This window comes from Struthio camelus, chromosome 2 (assembly GCF_040807025.1).
Source record: "Struthio camelus isolate bStrCam1 chromosome 2, bStrCam1.hap1, whole genome shotgun sequence".
Lineage (NCBI taxonomy): Eukaryota > Metazoa > Chordata > Aves > Struthioniformes > Struthionidae > Struthio > Struthio camelus.
Window position 1 is genome coordinate 147,449,056 of NC_090943.1, and position 14,679 is coordinate 147,463,734.

General features: G+C 43.0%; 1 protein-coding gene across 1 annotated transcript in view; it reads left to right on the forward strand.

The window, feature by feature from the left end:
* Positions 1–14,679, forward strand: part of NIPAL2 (NIPA like domain containing 2) — a 54,743-nt gene that overhangs the window by 30,011 nt on the left and 10,053 nt on the right. The window contains exons 4-6 of the mRNA XM_009675988.2: positions 2,840–2,899; positions 4,859–4,980; positions 11,851–11,947. Of these exons, the coding sequence (XP_009674283.1) occupies positions 2,840–2,899; positions 4,859–4,980; positions 11,851–11,947 (279 nt within the window). The remainder of the gene's footprint in view (positions 1–2,839; positions 2,900–4,858; positions 4,981–11,850; positions 11,948–14,679) is intronic.

Here is a 14,679-nt window from a genome sequence, read left to right on the forward strand (position 1 = left end):
AATAACAAGGTGCTGTCCTGGCTGTGCTACAGCAACTTGCTTACTCCTGAAGGTAATAGCCAGTTTTTGCCAGGCTGCCGTGTACGTCCTCTCTCATTAGTTCTATGTAACTGTTCCCTGTTCTTTTGCTTAGACTGCTCTTAATTTACTCCTCAGTGCATATGAAATCTTGGTGGCTTATCCACAGAGGCAGTTGCCTTTTCTGTTCAAAGTCTCTCCTGGGTTTCACTCTCCTCCCTTCCCTGTTGCACCTCTCCTCCTATTTCAGTTTCTGCCAATTCCTCCCATCCCAGATGGCCCTAATACATGTTCTTAAAACTGCTCCTATCTTTGGACTGCTCTACATATTACACATCATAAAGAGAATTAATTATACATATATTCTGTGAAGCTCATGATCTCTTGTGCATTACCAGCCATCTCTGGGGAAAGAGCTTGCCCCATTTGAATGCATTATTAAAGGGGATGGCAGACTGAATGACAGTTTTCATTATCTGAATGCATTCTGGAGATCGCACTGTCCCCCCTGTGCCCACTGCCATCTTCAGAGGTTGTGATCACTTAGATTGCCTTATCATCTCCAGAGAACTAGGCAGTGGAATTTGGGGCGCAACACATCCCATCCCAAACTGGATGCCAGCACTGAAACTGAACCCTAAATTGCATTTATTAGACCTCCACTGAATACATTGAAAGGCTGTCACGGATGGAGGGAGGCTGAGGGAGAAGAGCAGCACGTCGAGGAGGTGGAAAAGAGAACCCCCTCACAGAGGCCTGACAGCAAGCTCAGACGTGGGTACTCTGCTGAAGATAGCTAAGGTTTGGTAAGATAGGAACACACCATAACTGGTATAAGACTTGTAATAAGCTGGGAGCACTGCATGTGAGAATCCCACATGAGGCCCATGGAAACACGTGTGTGAAATATTAGTCTTGTGAGTTGAAGGATCATTGACCAAAATTTGTCATCCTCTCCCAGAAGACATTGGTGTTTCTTAGCTCTCTGTCAGTCCATCAGAGGAGGAGGCAGCCAGTCCTTCCCAGGAGATGCTCAGCACTTAACAGGGTCAAGTCCTGCATTCTTCTCATTTTCAGTTTAGTGTATTTATTAATGTTGATGACAAGAACATGGACTCAAAAACCAAAAATCACTGAGGCACCCGTTCATTAAGCAGCAGGTCTTTCTCGTTATGGTGACTGCCTGGCTGGGTAATCTGAGATGTCATTTGAGAGCTATGATGGCAGGGAGACAGAGCAGTAATTCATTCCTGCTCTTACTAGGGTGGCTGCAGCTCTTTTCCTGATTTTTATCCTCTTCTTTTTCTAAAGTTAGGTAGCTCTGGTTGTACCAGTGTTGCCTGGATACCAGTGTCTTTTCCTCAGTAAAGCTATCATTGTAACACTGTAAAAAGGAGGCCACGTCACTTTAGCTTGCTTTCAGTGAGGCATTTTTAGTTAAAGTTTCTTTTATTACTTCTATTAATTTGGATAGATCTCCATTACTCTTCATACAGTTTAAATTTATGGCTTATGCTATGTCTGATTTTCTACTGATTGGATAACACAGACAAAATGCTGAATTCCAGATCTCTATTTATCTCTTGATATGGTGCTGTTTTGATTTATCTGTGATACATCTATGAGCTAACCACAAATTAACTTTTCCTTTAGAACAATAGAGATACTAGGCAAGGACAGCTGCAAAAAGGTTAAATTGTTATTTGAAGAACAAACCAAGAAATTTATGCTGTAGGCAGGAACAGACCTTCTGTAACACCTTCTGTAACACCATCCCTTGATTTAGGTTCAATGTGTCCCTGCTTTTTTGCAAGCGCATGCCTCCTGGGCAGAGGTCTTGACGTTTCCAAATGAATCTAGCATTACTGATGCACCTTTCCTAAAGGCCTTCCCTCATTTCTTTTAAACAGAAGCATTTCAGCCTCTTTCTCATCACCTTGGAGGTAGATGCTGTAACGTATGCTGGAATAGAACTCTCTCTCCTGGTTGGCCAACAGTCTCATCCATCTTAAGTCCAAATCCCTTCTTTCCTCTTCAGCACATGTCCACACTGAGTTGTTTGCCGGAAATCCCATCTTGATCACTACTTCTGCTCACCCACTGCTGCCCTTCCAGAAGAGGCAGGGCTCAGGAGGAGGCATAAGGGGTGATACAAGGGCTGGACAAGTGAAAGAGTTGACAGCCAGGAAATAGGAGGTCTTTTTCAGTGCTCCCTTCTGTTTTTCTCCCTCCTCATTACAAGTCACTCTAGAAAGCTGTGGGCAGTGCTACCACTACGAGACACATGTGAGTTCATCCACCTACTTGTTTGCAGACATCATGACCCGTCTCTTAGTTCATACTATTATGCTTTTGCAGTGGCTTTCTTCCTCTGGGCTGTACATCTGCTACTTCACTTATAAACCTTTAACGCACTAAAGGAAGCAGAATTTTACCCCTCTAAAAGGCAATTTGCCTTGAGCAAGTCCATATAGTTGAGTTCATGGAGAAACAAGAGAGTGGAACAGCAGGGATGACGAGTGCCCAAGTTTCCTAAGGCTTTCACATACGACTAAACTAGGGCAGTTAAAGCAGTGTCTGTGTGGGAGACAGGCAGGGTATCACATCCCTTCAACCAAGTAAGAGCCTACTGGGTGCATTTAAGACACTACAAAACCTGAGACTTGGTTGGTTGTCAAGACGGACTCCTGTCCTGTTATACCACGGTATAGTACAACAACAGCAGCTATGAGACATATTTATTCTTTGGCCAAGTGAGCTTTTTGCTATAGCACTTGATATTCTATCAAACATAAAAGGCATCTTTATATCTCTGTTCTAGGTAGTGCATTTATTTCTGTCTTATTCCTAAAGGAGACGATGAGGGCTGCTGATATATTGGGTAAGTAAGCATTTGCTAATATGGGCATGTGTACTGCCATATGCTTAGCAAGCTGTAACTCTCACGCAGCCCCTCCACCTTCACACTCCCACTTCCCTGAGCAAGTGTTTTGAGGCAGATGCTTTCAAAATTGGGAAGAAGTGACAAAAAAAGCGAGAATCTTCAATGCATTATGAAAAAGATTGCACACCCAAATCCCCCTCTCTTATAGCCATAATTTGTTCCTTATGTGTCAGATTTATTTTCATTGTCTATTTCTGCCTCTGAGGGTGTATTTAGTATTACCTTCATGAGTACAACACAACTTTGATAAAACCAATAGGTCCTTTGGATTATTCATTCAAATAGAAGATTTTTTTCTTTCTGCGTGGATATTGCACAAAAATTGAAGCTCGATTAAAAATGGGTTCCCTTTGAGTACTAATTTTGTCTCTTCAAAGAACAAATAATCATATTGTCAAGTGTTTTGCTGGGAAACACGGTCTTTTCTGTAAAAGCATGTCAGCCTTTTGTCTGCATCCAAGATTTTTGTTGCATATCAAAACTGCCCTGCTTGAACACATTAACAGTGAAATTAATAGTGAAAGACAAGCAGATTTCAGGGTTTGGGCTTTACACCAAGCTATCTCAGTTGGGACAGTGCACCTGACATTGCTATGGGGTGCCTGCTATTACTGTGGGGTTTCTAACATTACTAGGCTTAATTGTTGATACTATAACAAGGACATCCCAGCTGTTCTCATGAATGCTTTGGAGAGATCTGTTCAGTATTGTTCCAGCAATACTATATAATATTTATTTAGGTTTGGGATCCAAGTTTGCCAGCTCAGCTGCTACATTCAAAATCTGCCCCCTCCTCCCCAACTGATCATGTTTCCCTTATGGCCTTATACAGTGTGTTGCTTTAAGTAGTGTTCACCACTGATTTATTTTATTTCTGTGAGCTAGACTTTGCAAGAAGGATTTAACAATGTTGCTACATTCCATAGGAGTGAGCTGTATGATGGGAAATATGGTGATGTTTTTGCAAGCGCATAAATATAGAACAGTTTTGCTTTTCCAAAGGAACTGTGTGCGATAGCAGTGCCAGCAAAGTCCTCCGGATGTGCTTTGTTTTGTATTCCTAAGCCTTGTATTCCATACCATTACATTGGATTGCCAAGAATTTTTAAAGATTACTTGAAAAAAAATTGATTAGCTAATATCTTCCTTAATCCAATATAGCTTGTGAGCTCATGATCGGCTCACTTGTGTCTAGATACTTCCATGAACATCTGTGTTTGTCAGCTGGCTGTCCACAAGGCAGAACTTCCAGATTTTTATTAAAAGCACAATACGGCAAGTTCGACCTTGAAAAGGGGCCCCGGCAACCTCATGGCTGAACAGTCTCTTGCAATTCAGCCTTTTATAAAACGGTTCATAGGTCTGCAAATACAGCAGGGAGCGGCCAAAATGTTGGCTTCATGACAGGTTCACATAAGCATTGGACTGGAACGTATCTGTTACACTTAATGTTTCCAGGGCAGGTCCATAGTTGGTGTAGATCGCTGTGGTCACATTGACTTCAGAAGAGCTGTATTTATTTGCACTATTTAATGATCTAGCTGTCTGCCTCAATAAACAACTTGTCCTTTCAGTTTAGGACGAGTTTGTGCCTATGAGAAATGCAGAGGACTGATTCTCTTTTGTCATGCACTTGGTATTAGAATTGAGCATATTTGAAAATGCGTTGCTGAGTTGGAGCCCTAATTCATGAGGCTTTACTGACAGCTTTTTCCATATTTCCAGAATCCTATGAGTGTTTATTAAAAATTATACTAGGTAACAATACAATTTCCTAAGTCCAGATCTGATTAAATGGACTAAAATTTCCTGCTCTAAGCGCTTTCCACATGAGCTGGAGAGCAAGGACAGCCATGATTATGCCTATTACCGAAGTAACGTGCCTTTTCTTTAAAGGAGGAACACTGGCAGTAGCAGGAACATACTTTTTGGTGACTTTCACTCCAAACGTACCCCAAGAGCTCACAGCAAAAAAAGTACAGAATTACTTAGTGAGCTGGCCTTTTGTGATATATGCGGTGAGTATCTAGATTACAGTTCTTCTTAAACCAGAATAACTGGGGTTCTTGGGCTTTTTGCAGCATTATGAATTAAAGTCTGAAACCTGCTCTGGAAGATAAATTGCTCCCTATGTGGTTTTCATAGCAGAGAGAGCAAGTCCTTGGGTCACCCAGTCCCGAAGCTGAAAATCTGCTGAACCAAAAGAAGTCTTTCAAGCTATGTGACAAGGGAAAGCCACTGCCATGCAGGACTGATGAGAAAGGAAAGATTTTATTTTTTAGAGGACTGAGAGAAAGATTAAATATTGGCACTGGTTATACTTGCCATGTATGTATTCATGCCACACTATCTGCATGTACATCTAAATTATAGTGCTTTTCTGGAATGTGATAGAATTGTGCTTTTAAAAATTAAGCTACGTATCCTTCTGGTCCTGCTTTATTGTTCCTACCGCTCTGTTTTATCCCCATGTTGCTGAACCCGGCCAAAAGGAGCTTTGTGTAGAGTAGAGTTGTGCAGAGACTGCCTGCTTCACTGCCATCCACTGTTAATCTGAACCGGAGTTTGAATTCAAATGCAAAACTACCACTTTGATTACAGTTTCTGTATACAAACCTCAAACCCCATCCTTCTTTTTTGATGCATCTAATTAGCATCATGATCAAGACCAGAGTGAGTAGGAGGAATTTCTCTCTCTCCCTCTAGAATGCTGAAAATTCGTTCCTTCAACTGAATACAGAAGATGGAGTATGTGAGCTTCAGAGACGTTACTTTTTCCCAATAAAGTGCCACAGCTCAGCTACGTTATTAGTGCCCAGGCTTTTCTCAGTAGGAAGTTCAGTTAGAAAGCTACTTCCAGAGTAGACAGTTTAAGGATCTTAATCTTCAAGCAAGCCTGCAGGCATTAAATACACCTTTACTATTCATGATGCTACTGGCTAAGCAGAAAGTACAAGTTAACGCTAAAAAATGTTGATTCTCCTGCTCAATTTTTTGTGCATTTTCAAATTTCCTGAAAGATGGTGATGCAGCTCAGTGGAAGAAATTAGTGATCATGCTCCAGACACCATAACATGCACTTTCAGTCAGTCAGTAGAGAGGCTTCTGAAGGCCTCTCCGGAGTTTTGGGGTACTCAACAAAGGTTAACTTCAGCCTCAGCAAGAGCTTCAGCAAATCTCTGTAATCAGCAGAGGGAGAGGGACTCCTTTAGGAGGTGGCTCAGGACACGAGACTAAGTTGGTGCTGGAGGATCCGCTCTCTCTCCTAGCGAATATCCCGTTCTACCATGCTGTTCCACCAGCAGATAATACAAAAAGCCTGGCATTTTAAGCAGTGTTTTTTAATCGCTGTGTCACCTTTTGTGCAGAGCTGGTAGAGGGAGGAAGTTCTCCATTCATTCCCAGTGGCACCAGAAATTTCTGTGCCAGATGGTGTTGGAGCTGGAGATGGTGCCCAGAAGGCCACGTTTTCTCAAAAAACCAACAGGTTGCTGGAAAATGGCCTTTCCCCATCTGAGGACTTCTTTGACTTTGTTTTTGGAAAAGGTCGTAAGAACACAATTGAACGCCTAGGAAAACTTTTATGCTTCTTAGGAGACATTATAAGGAGGTGGTAGGTAGCCTCCAGACTTTCTCCTCTTCTTGTTTTCCGCAGCCTCAGGCAGCATCTAATTCTGCATGTACAGCATGGGCTGCAGAGAAGGACAGAGCAACTATGCAGGAAGTCTTGTTGACTCTATCATTGTTCAATACATTGCTTGATTCTTCTGCTCCTTGGATTCATTTGTTTTGAGCTTCGTGTCCCAAGAAGAAGGGGAAGGAAAAGGCTCCACAAAAGACTCAGATATAGCCTGATTAGCCTGGCACACTGCTGGAAGTTAAAACAAACTCTGCTATAAACATTATCTTTGGGCAGGGAACTAGCTCTTCATATTTGTTTGTAAAATGCCTACCGCAGGTTGGCTGCTGAGATATAAAAAGCACAGCAGAAGCTGCAGAGTTTCCAGCATAAATATATAGAGAGAGGAGACAGTATAGCAGGATCATGCAGTCCAACTTTCTAAAAGTAGCCCCAATGTGAGATCTGCTGAGAAATATAAAGCCCCAACGGTACAAAGTGTTCTGCGTGGGTGATAAACCATTCCTGTGCGGCACTTCACTGGCATCAGAGGAGGTCTGCGAAAAAATAGCCTGAAGTTCCCACATGAGGCAACTTTGAGTCACCTCCTGAGCCTTTGCAGTAACATAATCATGTCTGAGCAAGAATGACTATCATATCTCACTTTTTTCTCTTTTGCTTGTGTGCATTTTGAGTCACTACATAGGACATCAGTTACAAATGCAGCTCTTAGGTTTCCTTAAACAGAATAATATCAGATTACTAATAACTAATCTCTGTAAAATCAGGTTCAAGGAAGTTCTGCTTTTCCTTCAAAGTGCTTGGAAGACCTAGAAGAATGGTCCTGGTTCATTAGTCCCTATGTTGCTGTATGTCCTAGAAAAACAGTTGAGAGAGACTGTCTTATTTTGATCTGGTGCCTTCTGGAAATGCTTAGAAACGTGGAAAACATCATGAATATAAAAATCTTGATGAGATGAGGGCTTGAAGAGACTTCAGTACAGTTTAGTTGTAATAGCAAAAATGATTGCAAGCAGGTCAAGTTCCTTCAGCTCTTCTAAACAGAATACATGAAGCTGAGCTAATCTAAACACTTCCCATTCCTGGAGTTTGTATTTAACACCACCACAGCTATCAACTATGAGAGAGCACTATTTTGGTTAGTGCTCAGGACACAATTGTAGTTAACAGCTGGGGCACCCAGAAGGTTCCCTTTTTGTGTGGGATCCTGTCATAGCCATGCACTCTGCTTGCAGTGTGACTCAGTGCCATGGCCTCTCCCTTGCCTGGTGACTGAAGGTGACCTGCTGGTAGGTCACCGAGGGGCAGAGAACCGTGGCACCACAAATACAGAAAGAATAGTTTGGCTGCTGGGGAGCATGAAGTGAGTGCTAATTGTTTGAATTACATGCTCAGCATGCGAGACTTGGCAGAGCTGAGTAAAGTTAAATGACAGCCATCAAAAGCAAATATCAGCTTTCTCTGCAGGTGCATCCTCAGGACTGCCTGTCCCTGGCCACACACCATCCCTGCTCTTACAGGCTTCCCCAGGAGGCAGTCCCAGCCAAGCATGCAGCCCTGCCTGCCTCTTCCAGAGCCTGTCATCAGGGACTCCTTTATGTTCCTTTGACGCTTTTGCTTGGCTGTTTACTTTCAGAAGCAGGTTTTCTTGGTGGGTTGTTTTACTTTTAAGCAGACAGAGACCACAGTGGAGTTTTGTGGTAGTTCTTTAATGAGAGAAGAGCTGATAACAGGGTGAAGACTAATGGAGGGCTGACGCATGGAGCCAGCAGCAGCAATGTGGATCAGTCGAGGCTGGCAGCACTTGGAGCTCCCTTCCGCTCTTGGAGGTCATGGTGATGTGTCAGAGCATGCGGCATGCTGGAGGTGGCATGACATAGCAGTTTGGCAGATCCCAGCAGTGCCCTGGATGACCGATTGTCCCTGGGCCTTTTTTGTGGAAGATGGTTCTTGTCTAGTTTGAAATCTAAGCGAGTGGCTAGATGATGGTGCTTCCCTTTTGTGTTGTGATAGGATCTGTTAGGAATGTCCAGGTGATATAAAAGAGGTCAGTACTTGAAATACAGCTGTTGCCTGCAGTAGGGCTGTCTTGCAGTTTTATGCACATAGGAAACCGTCTCTGTCCGGCTCTGCGACAACTGCTCAGAGGGTCTGGGTGAGGTGATGGGTGCTCAGGTCACATGATGGAGGAGCAGGTCCAACAGTACTCTGTCACCCAGTGCCATGGTCCTGTCCTTGTCACAGCAGCGTATGAGCCCATCCTGAACCAGCGCGTCAAGGAACAAGATACCTGGGAAACCTCTGGAATTTCTTTCTTAGCCTGGGCACCTTTCCATATAGGGCATATTTATTTAGCACAGCTTTCTTCCATTCTGATAGCAATTGTTCACTGTCAAAATAGCAACTGAAGCAATCTGAAGTCGGTTGTAGTGGCAGCCTGATAACATGATACTCCCCTCTAGCCCTAAGATGTCTTTGCCAGTGGTATGAACAGCAAAGCTGCTGCCTTTACTTCTCCTCTCCTTGAGTTGCCTCAAGACCCTGCCCTTCTTTTTCATAGAGAGGCCAGGATGGCATCACATGTCTGCAGCTCCTAACATGACTTCTACCTTGTTTCCTAATTCAGACATACCCACTGTTACACTGTTGAATAATCCTGGGGAAGCTGGTGAGGTTACTTTGTGCAGGACTGGAGCAAAGGCCTCTTTTCCACCGTGTGGTGTCTCAGCTTTCACCTCTGGGTGCAAGCATGGTGGGAAGGGAAGTCATGAAGAGAGATGAGACCAGCACTGCATAATGGATTGCAAATATTATTAAACAAGGATTAGCCCAGAAATGCATTTTTTAACTAATAGCAAAATGTTTTTTGTTTGCAACATGTTTGCAGAAAATAGTATGCTTTTTTTTAATCCTGTAATAGTTGTTTTGTTTGAGATTTTTTTAAGAAATGTGATATAAAAGCCAAATCTTATCAGTAATGTTCTGAGATGCAGTTGCCTTCTGGTTGCCTTTGGGAGCAAAGGATAATTGTGACAGTAAATCAAAAATTAATTAAAGCATAATTATGTTCTGCTAATATTTTTGAACACTACTGAACTGGGGGATCGTTAGTGTGGTAGAGTAATTTATCAACTGACTGTAGCAGATGACTGCTTTCCTGGTGCTCTCTTTCTCCAAAATGAGAAATCAGCCATGTTACATTACATAACCGCTGCTGCTAACTGTTCAGATTTTTCTTTTGAAATTTTTTCAGTGCAACACACAGATCTTTCTTTTTGATTCCAGTGCTGCCTTATGGCTGTTGTTGGGCTAAGAGTGAAGTGGCATTAAAAAATATAACACAGTAATAGCTGACGGAACCATAGAGAGGGAAATAAGGTTTTTCTAGGATTTGTTTCTTGAGTAAAAAATTGAGAATAACCAGATCCAGTAATGAAGATAATCTCCTTTTCTGTCTTCTTTATTTTCCCCATTCGACTGCATCCTGACATGTGCACACAAACTTCTCTTGCTCCATGCAGCCTCTAAAGCTGCTACTGAACATCTCTCAGTGCCGAGATCCCCATCAGCCCCATTTCCACCAGCCTCCTGGACTTCACAGAAGCTTCTTTGATTCTTGCACTTGCTGTTTTCTGTGGGCATAGGGGGCCATTTCAGCTACTTATGCCTTAGGTAGGAGGGACAATATCTATGCTCTCAAGATGCTGGAGCTGGTTAGCAGGTACCAGTCAATGTAGAACAGAAGTCTAGCAGGTTTTACAGGGGATTGGTCACCTTCTCCCTGCCCACATGGCTCTGATTGCAGTTGGGTCCTCGCTCCAGATACCTGGGCTTTCCATGGGCGTATGTGACACTTACAGGATCAGTCCGGGAGCCACACAAAAGTCATCACACGTACAGACCAACCTTCAGAGATGCGTGCAGGGGAAGGAGGTGGCCATGGTGTTTCTGTCATATGCAGATGGGTTGTCCTCAGCCTCTCCCTGTGCTCAGTGCAGCTGGAGCGGTGTCGCTGTGGTGTGCTCTTGCTTCCTGGGCTTCCCACGTCCCGGGCACCACTGGCAAAAGTTACCTTGGCCACAGCCCCAGGGGTGAGCGTGGAAAGCAGCCACAGAGTCACAGCTGTAGAGCCACAGCTGTGCTGCCCAAGTACTCTCCTTTTCCCGGCCTTCGTCAGGAGGTCTTTGAGGGCCACAGCAGGACCCTGGTGGGAGGCAGGCTGGAGACCTGCCTTCTTCCCTCTCAGTCTCCTCTTCAGGTAAAATGAGAGTAGAGTGAATATTTGTTTGGAGATGGGCTGCTGTTTGCCAGCCTGGCAGACTCTGTTGCTCCCTGGAGCGGTCTCATCTGCTCAGCTTTTCAGCCCAGAGTGAGGGCTAGTGGTGATTTCCATAGCTGGTAATAGCGGGAAGCTTCTGCTGAGCCGCTGCTGTTGAAATAGCACCGCACTGGCAAAAAGCAAGAGTTACTAAGGGAATCTACAAAGAGACTTATTAATAGCAAGTCAATAAATTTAACTGTCAGTCATTGAGCTGTCAGATGATATTGAGGGAGAAAATTTGGACTGTGTACAGTATAAGGAAAGCTGCTTCAGCAACTGCAGAAGTCCTGCAGTGCAGTCTACTAGAGTGTCGCTGAGCTTTTCAAGGTATGCTTCTGACAGGTAGCCTGTGATTTGAGAACCGCTACATGAAACAAATGCTTTCCCCCTTACCACGCGTGATTTTCTTGGAGAAAAAGATAATGTTAAAGATTTTTTCGGTTACAGCCAAGGAGAAGGGCAAAGAGGGGGGCAAAAAGGTGAGCTTGCTTGTCACGGGGTGGACACTAGGAAAACTGTCGCTAGAAGGAGAGATGGCCATTCCTCCAGGTAAGTGCTTCACTCTGTAGGGATTAAAAACATGGAGTTTCTGTAAGAATTCTTTCTAGCGAACATGGGTGACTGCTGTCACATTAAAAATTCTTCTTAATGCTACCAATGAGAAAATAAATGAGCAAAAAGAAAAAGTAAAGAAAAAAGAAATGGTTAAAGTTAACTTTCTCTGCAATAGGAAAGACATATGAAAACAGTTTTTTGATAACTCAGTTGACTGGTGATAAGGTTACTTTTTAGTCAACGATGCTGAACAGAGTAATTCTCCTTTGCATTGTTAGAGCAGAGTAGATGAATGTGACATCTCAAAGACTTTGAATGAAACATATATTATGTAATTTAACTTTCTCTAACTTTCTCCCTTTTTACTTCCAGATCTTAGAAATAATCGCATTCTCCATTCTCCTCTATTTTTACAAAAGAAAGGCTGTGAAGCACATCGTGGTTTTGCTAATGATGGTAGCACTGCTGGGTAAGAACATATTATTCACTTTAATGTTCCTGTCTGTTGCTTGATAATTCCTGGTCACTCAGTCTCCCCTGCTAGTTTAGATCAGGGCCATTTCAAAGTTGTGTGCTGAAGGACAATCCTTAGAACATTTTATACCATTTTATTGCTGTCCCTTTTTGAAGAGAAAAGCCAATTATTAAATATAGTTTCTATGCCTATTGCTAGGACTGTTTCCTTTTACAGATTTGCTTAAATGAATATGCTGTTGAAGCCTTTTAAAATAACACTTTATGTTTAGATCCTGGGATTGGGGATTAGTGAGTCTGTTTGATATGTTGTTTGTAGAGCAGGCTGGCTGTGAAAATCGGTACTCTAAAACAGAATGACTAAAGATCTTGTAAGCACTCTGTAAGTATGTGCAGTGCTACAGTTTGACACTCTGGAAACTTTTCTTTGAATTACCTATGCCTGTTTGCATATGCAACATTACCACCTTTTCAGAAGCATAGCCAGAATTCAGTGGGCTGCTGAAGTTTGTGTTCTAATTAATGTTGCTATCAGAAAATCATCAGCATCCAGAGAAACAAGGAAGATCGTTTTCTGGAGCAGCTTTTAATAAAGTCAGATTTGAACCAATTTTGAAAAAAGGCAGAAGGTTATCTGTAAAGTTCCACTACTTGCAGGTATATATTAATAATTTGTTACCTTTCTACGTCTTCTCCCATCCTTGTCTTCTCAGTTCTCCAGAGAAACCCTCATGGGACACCACATTTCTTTGGTTGAGGGGAAAGGGGCTGAAAGTGTGCCATTGAAATCAACCCTGTTTCCACTGAGTTCAGTGGGCACATGTATCAGCTTGCACAGACTTACAAAACATGTTTATGATGGAGCTGGTCAGAAATGCTTTGATAAAACAGAGTTTCAGTGGAGTTTGCCAGTTACACAGTTTGGATTTAATTGACTGTGAAAAACCCTCGTAGATTTGTTAGCTGGGTTCCACCAGACCCTTGCCCAGTTTTTTACCCAGCTTATAAGCTTGGACTTTCAGATCTACCTTTTTGGGACAGTCCACTCACTTAAATTCCCCAGTGTTAGGAACATTAGGATAGTTCTATGGTAGCCTTGAGGGATTTCCATACTCTCCACAAGATGTAGAGATTTAAGAGCCCTCCAAGTCTTGGGTCTAAGTGTTTGAACACTGTTGGTTTTGCAGGAGAATGTGGGATGTGTGAGTTCGGCCAGGTCTCAGATCCTCATGCGGAGCCTGGGAGCTTTGGGAGAACTTGCTTGAACCGGTCCCAGTTTCTGGCTCTGCCACCAGGAGCAGGAAAAGTCGAGCACTCCTGGACAATTCCAGGCTCCTGGCTGCATAGCGAGAAGCCTAGAGATCCCAGGATGGGTTTCCACTCCTGACTGCAGTTTTGGGAAGACCCACCAAGAGGGCTGCCTCGGTCCAGAACAGACCTACGGTCTGAGGGAGCTCAGCTGTCCAGCTGCGCAGGCTGGGCTGTGAGCTTCACTGGGGAGCCTGGGAACCTGGACACCTCCAGTAGCAAAGGGATGCATGGGGTGCTCCAAACCCTTGGATCCTCCCGCTGAAACTAACTTGTATTTGGTGGTCATATTGAAATCAAGCAAGAAATAACAATTTCAGTTAGTGGCTGCTGAGGTTTTGGTGAGTATATGCAGCTTCAGAAATAATATATCACTGTTTCTGCTCTGTTAAAAAAGATACAAATAAATTCTGCTTTATGGTAACTTTTGAAATACTGACATTTCCCTCAAGTGGGAAATTCAGAACTGTGGCTGGCTCCAGTTCCTGCAGCCGTCCTGGTGCCTGGCAGCCCCACACAAAACTACATTTAGTCATCTACTTGGTCTCTGACCCTTCTGCTGAGCAAAGTCTCGGGGAGCTTTGCTGGTTGGTCAGGGCTGAAAGAAGGCCCAGCAGCTTTGCTCTCCACCATCTGACACATTAACAGCCCTTGGAGGGCCCTGGCTACAGGAGTGGCAGCCAAGCTTTGGGGGCTCTGTGCAGAAAATTCTCTATGACATCTTGTGGAGGGGAATTTCTGCCTTTTCTAATACCTGTACTAAGTTCCTGGAAGAGGGTTCATACCCTTGTGTTTCATTAGATAGAATGAGACCTACTTTCATTATGAAGACAATACAGAAGTGAATGTAAAATCTGAAAACATTTTGCTTAGTACAAGTCTGCAAGTTGATTTGGTGAGCATTATTTTACCTCATGTATATACTGGGAGTCATCATACATTTGGGGAAAAATTTCAGATTCCTCGGAGTGAGATTTCTGAGTTTCCTGCTCTAACAGCTGGACAGTGACATCATTTCTCACATGAGCTTGGGGTGGGGGGGGGTGTCTTTCTAGCAGAGATAGCAAAACCATTTGCTAGGCTTTGTAGCCTAGGTTTCAAAACTTATTCCAGGGCTACTTTAAGTAAAAGAACATTTGATTTCTCAAAAAAAAAAAGAAATCATACTTTCCTTTCTGATTTGTTAAAATTGTAGGGAATGGAAAGTGCCCTATCATCAGAAACAATTTTTCATAAATATTTGCTCTCACTTGGATAATTCAAAGTACCAGTTTTATTTGTAAACACTATTTTAAATAATAACTCTATCATCTTACAACGCAACTCTCAATCACTGTGTAGGCAGTTTGCTGGGGTTTGAGGGTATTTTTTGGCTTTTCTCATATCATTAGCATCACTATAGTTCAGAATTTGGCATGC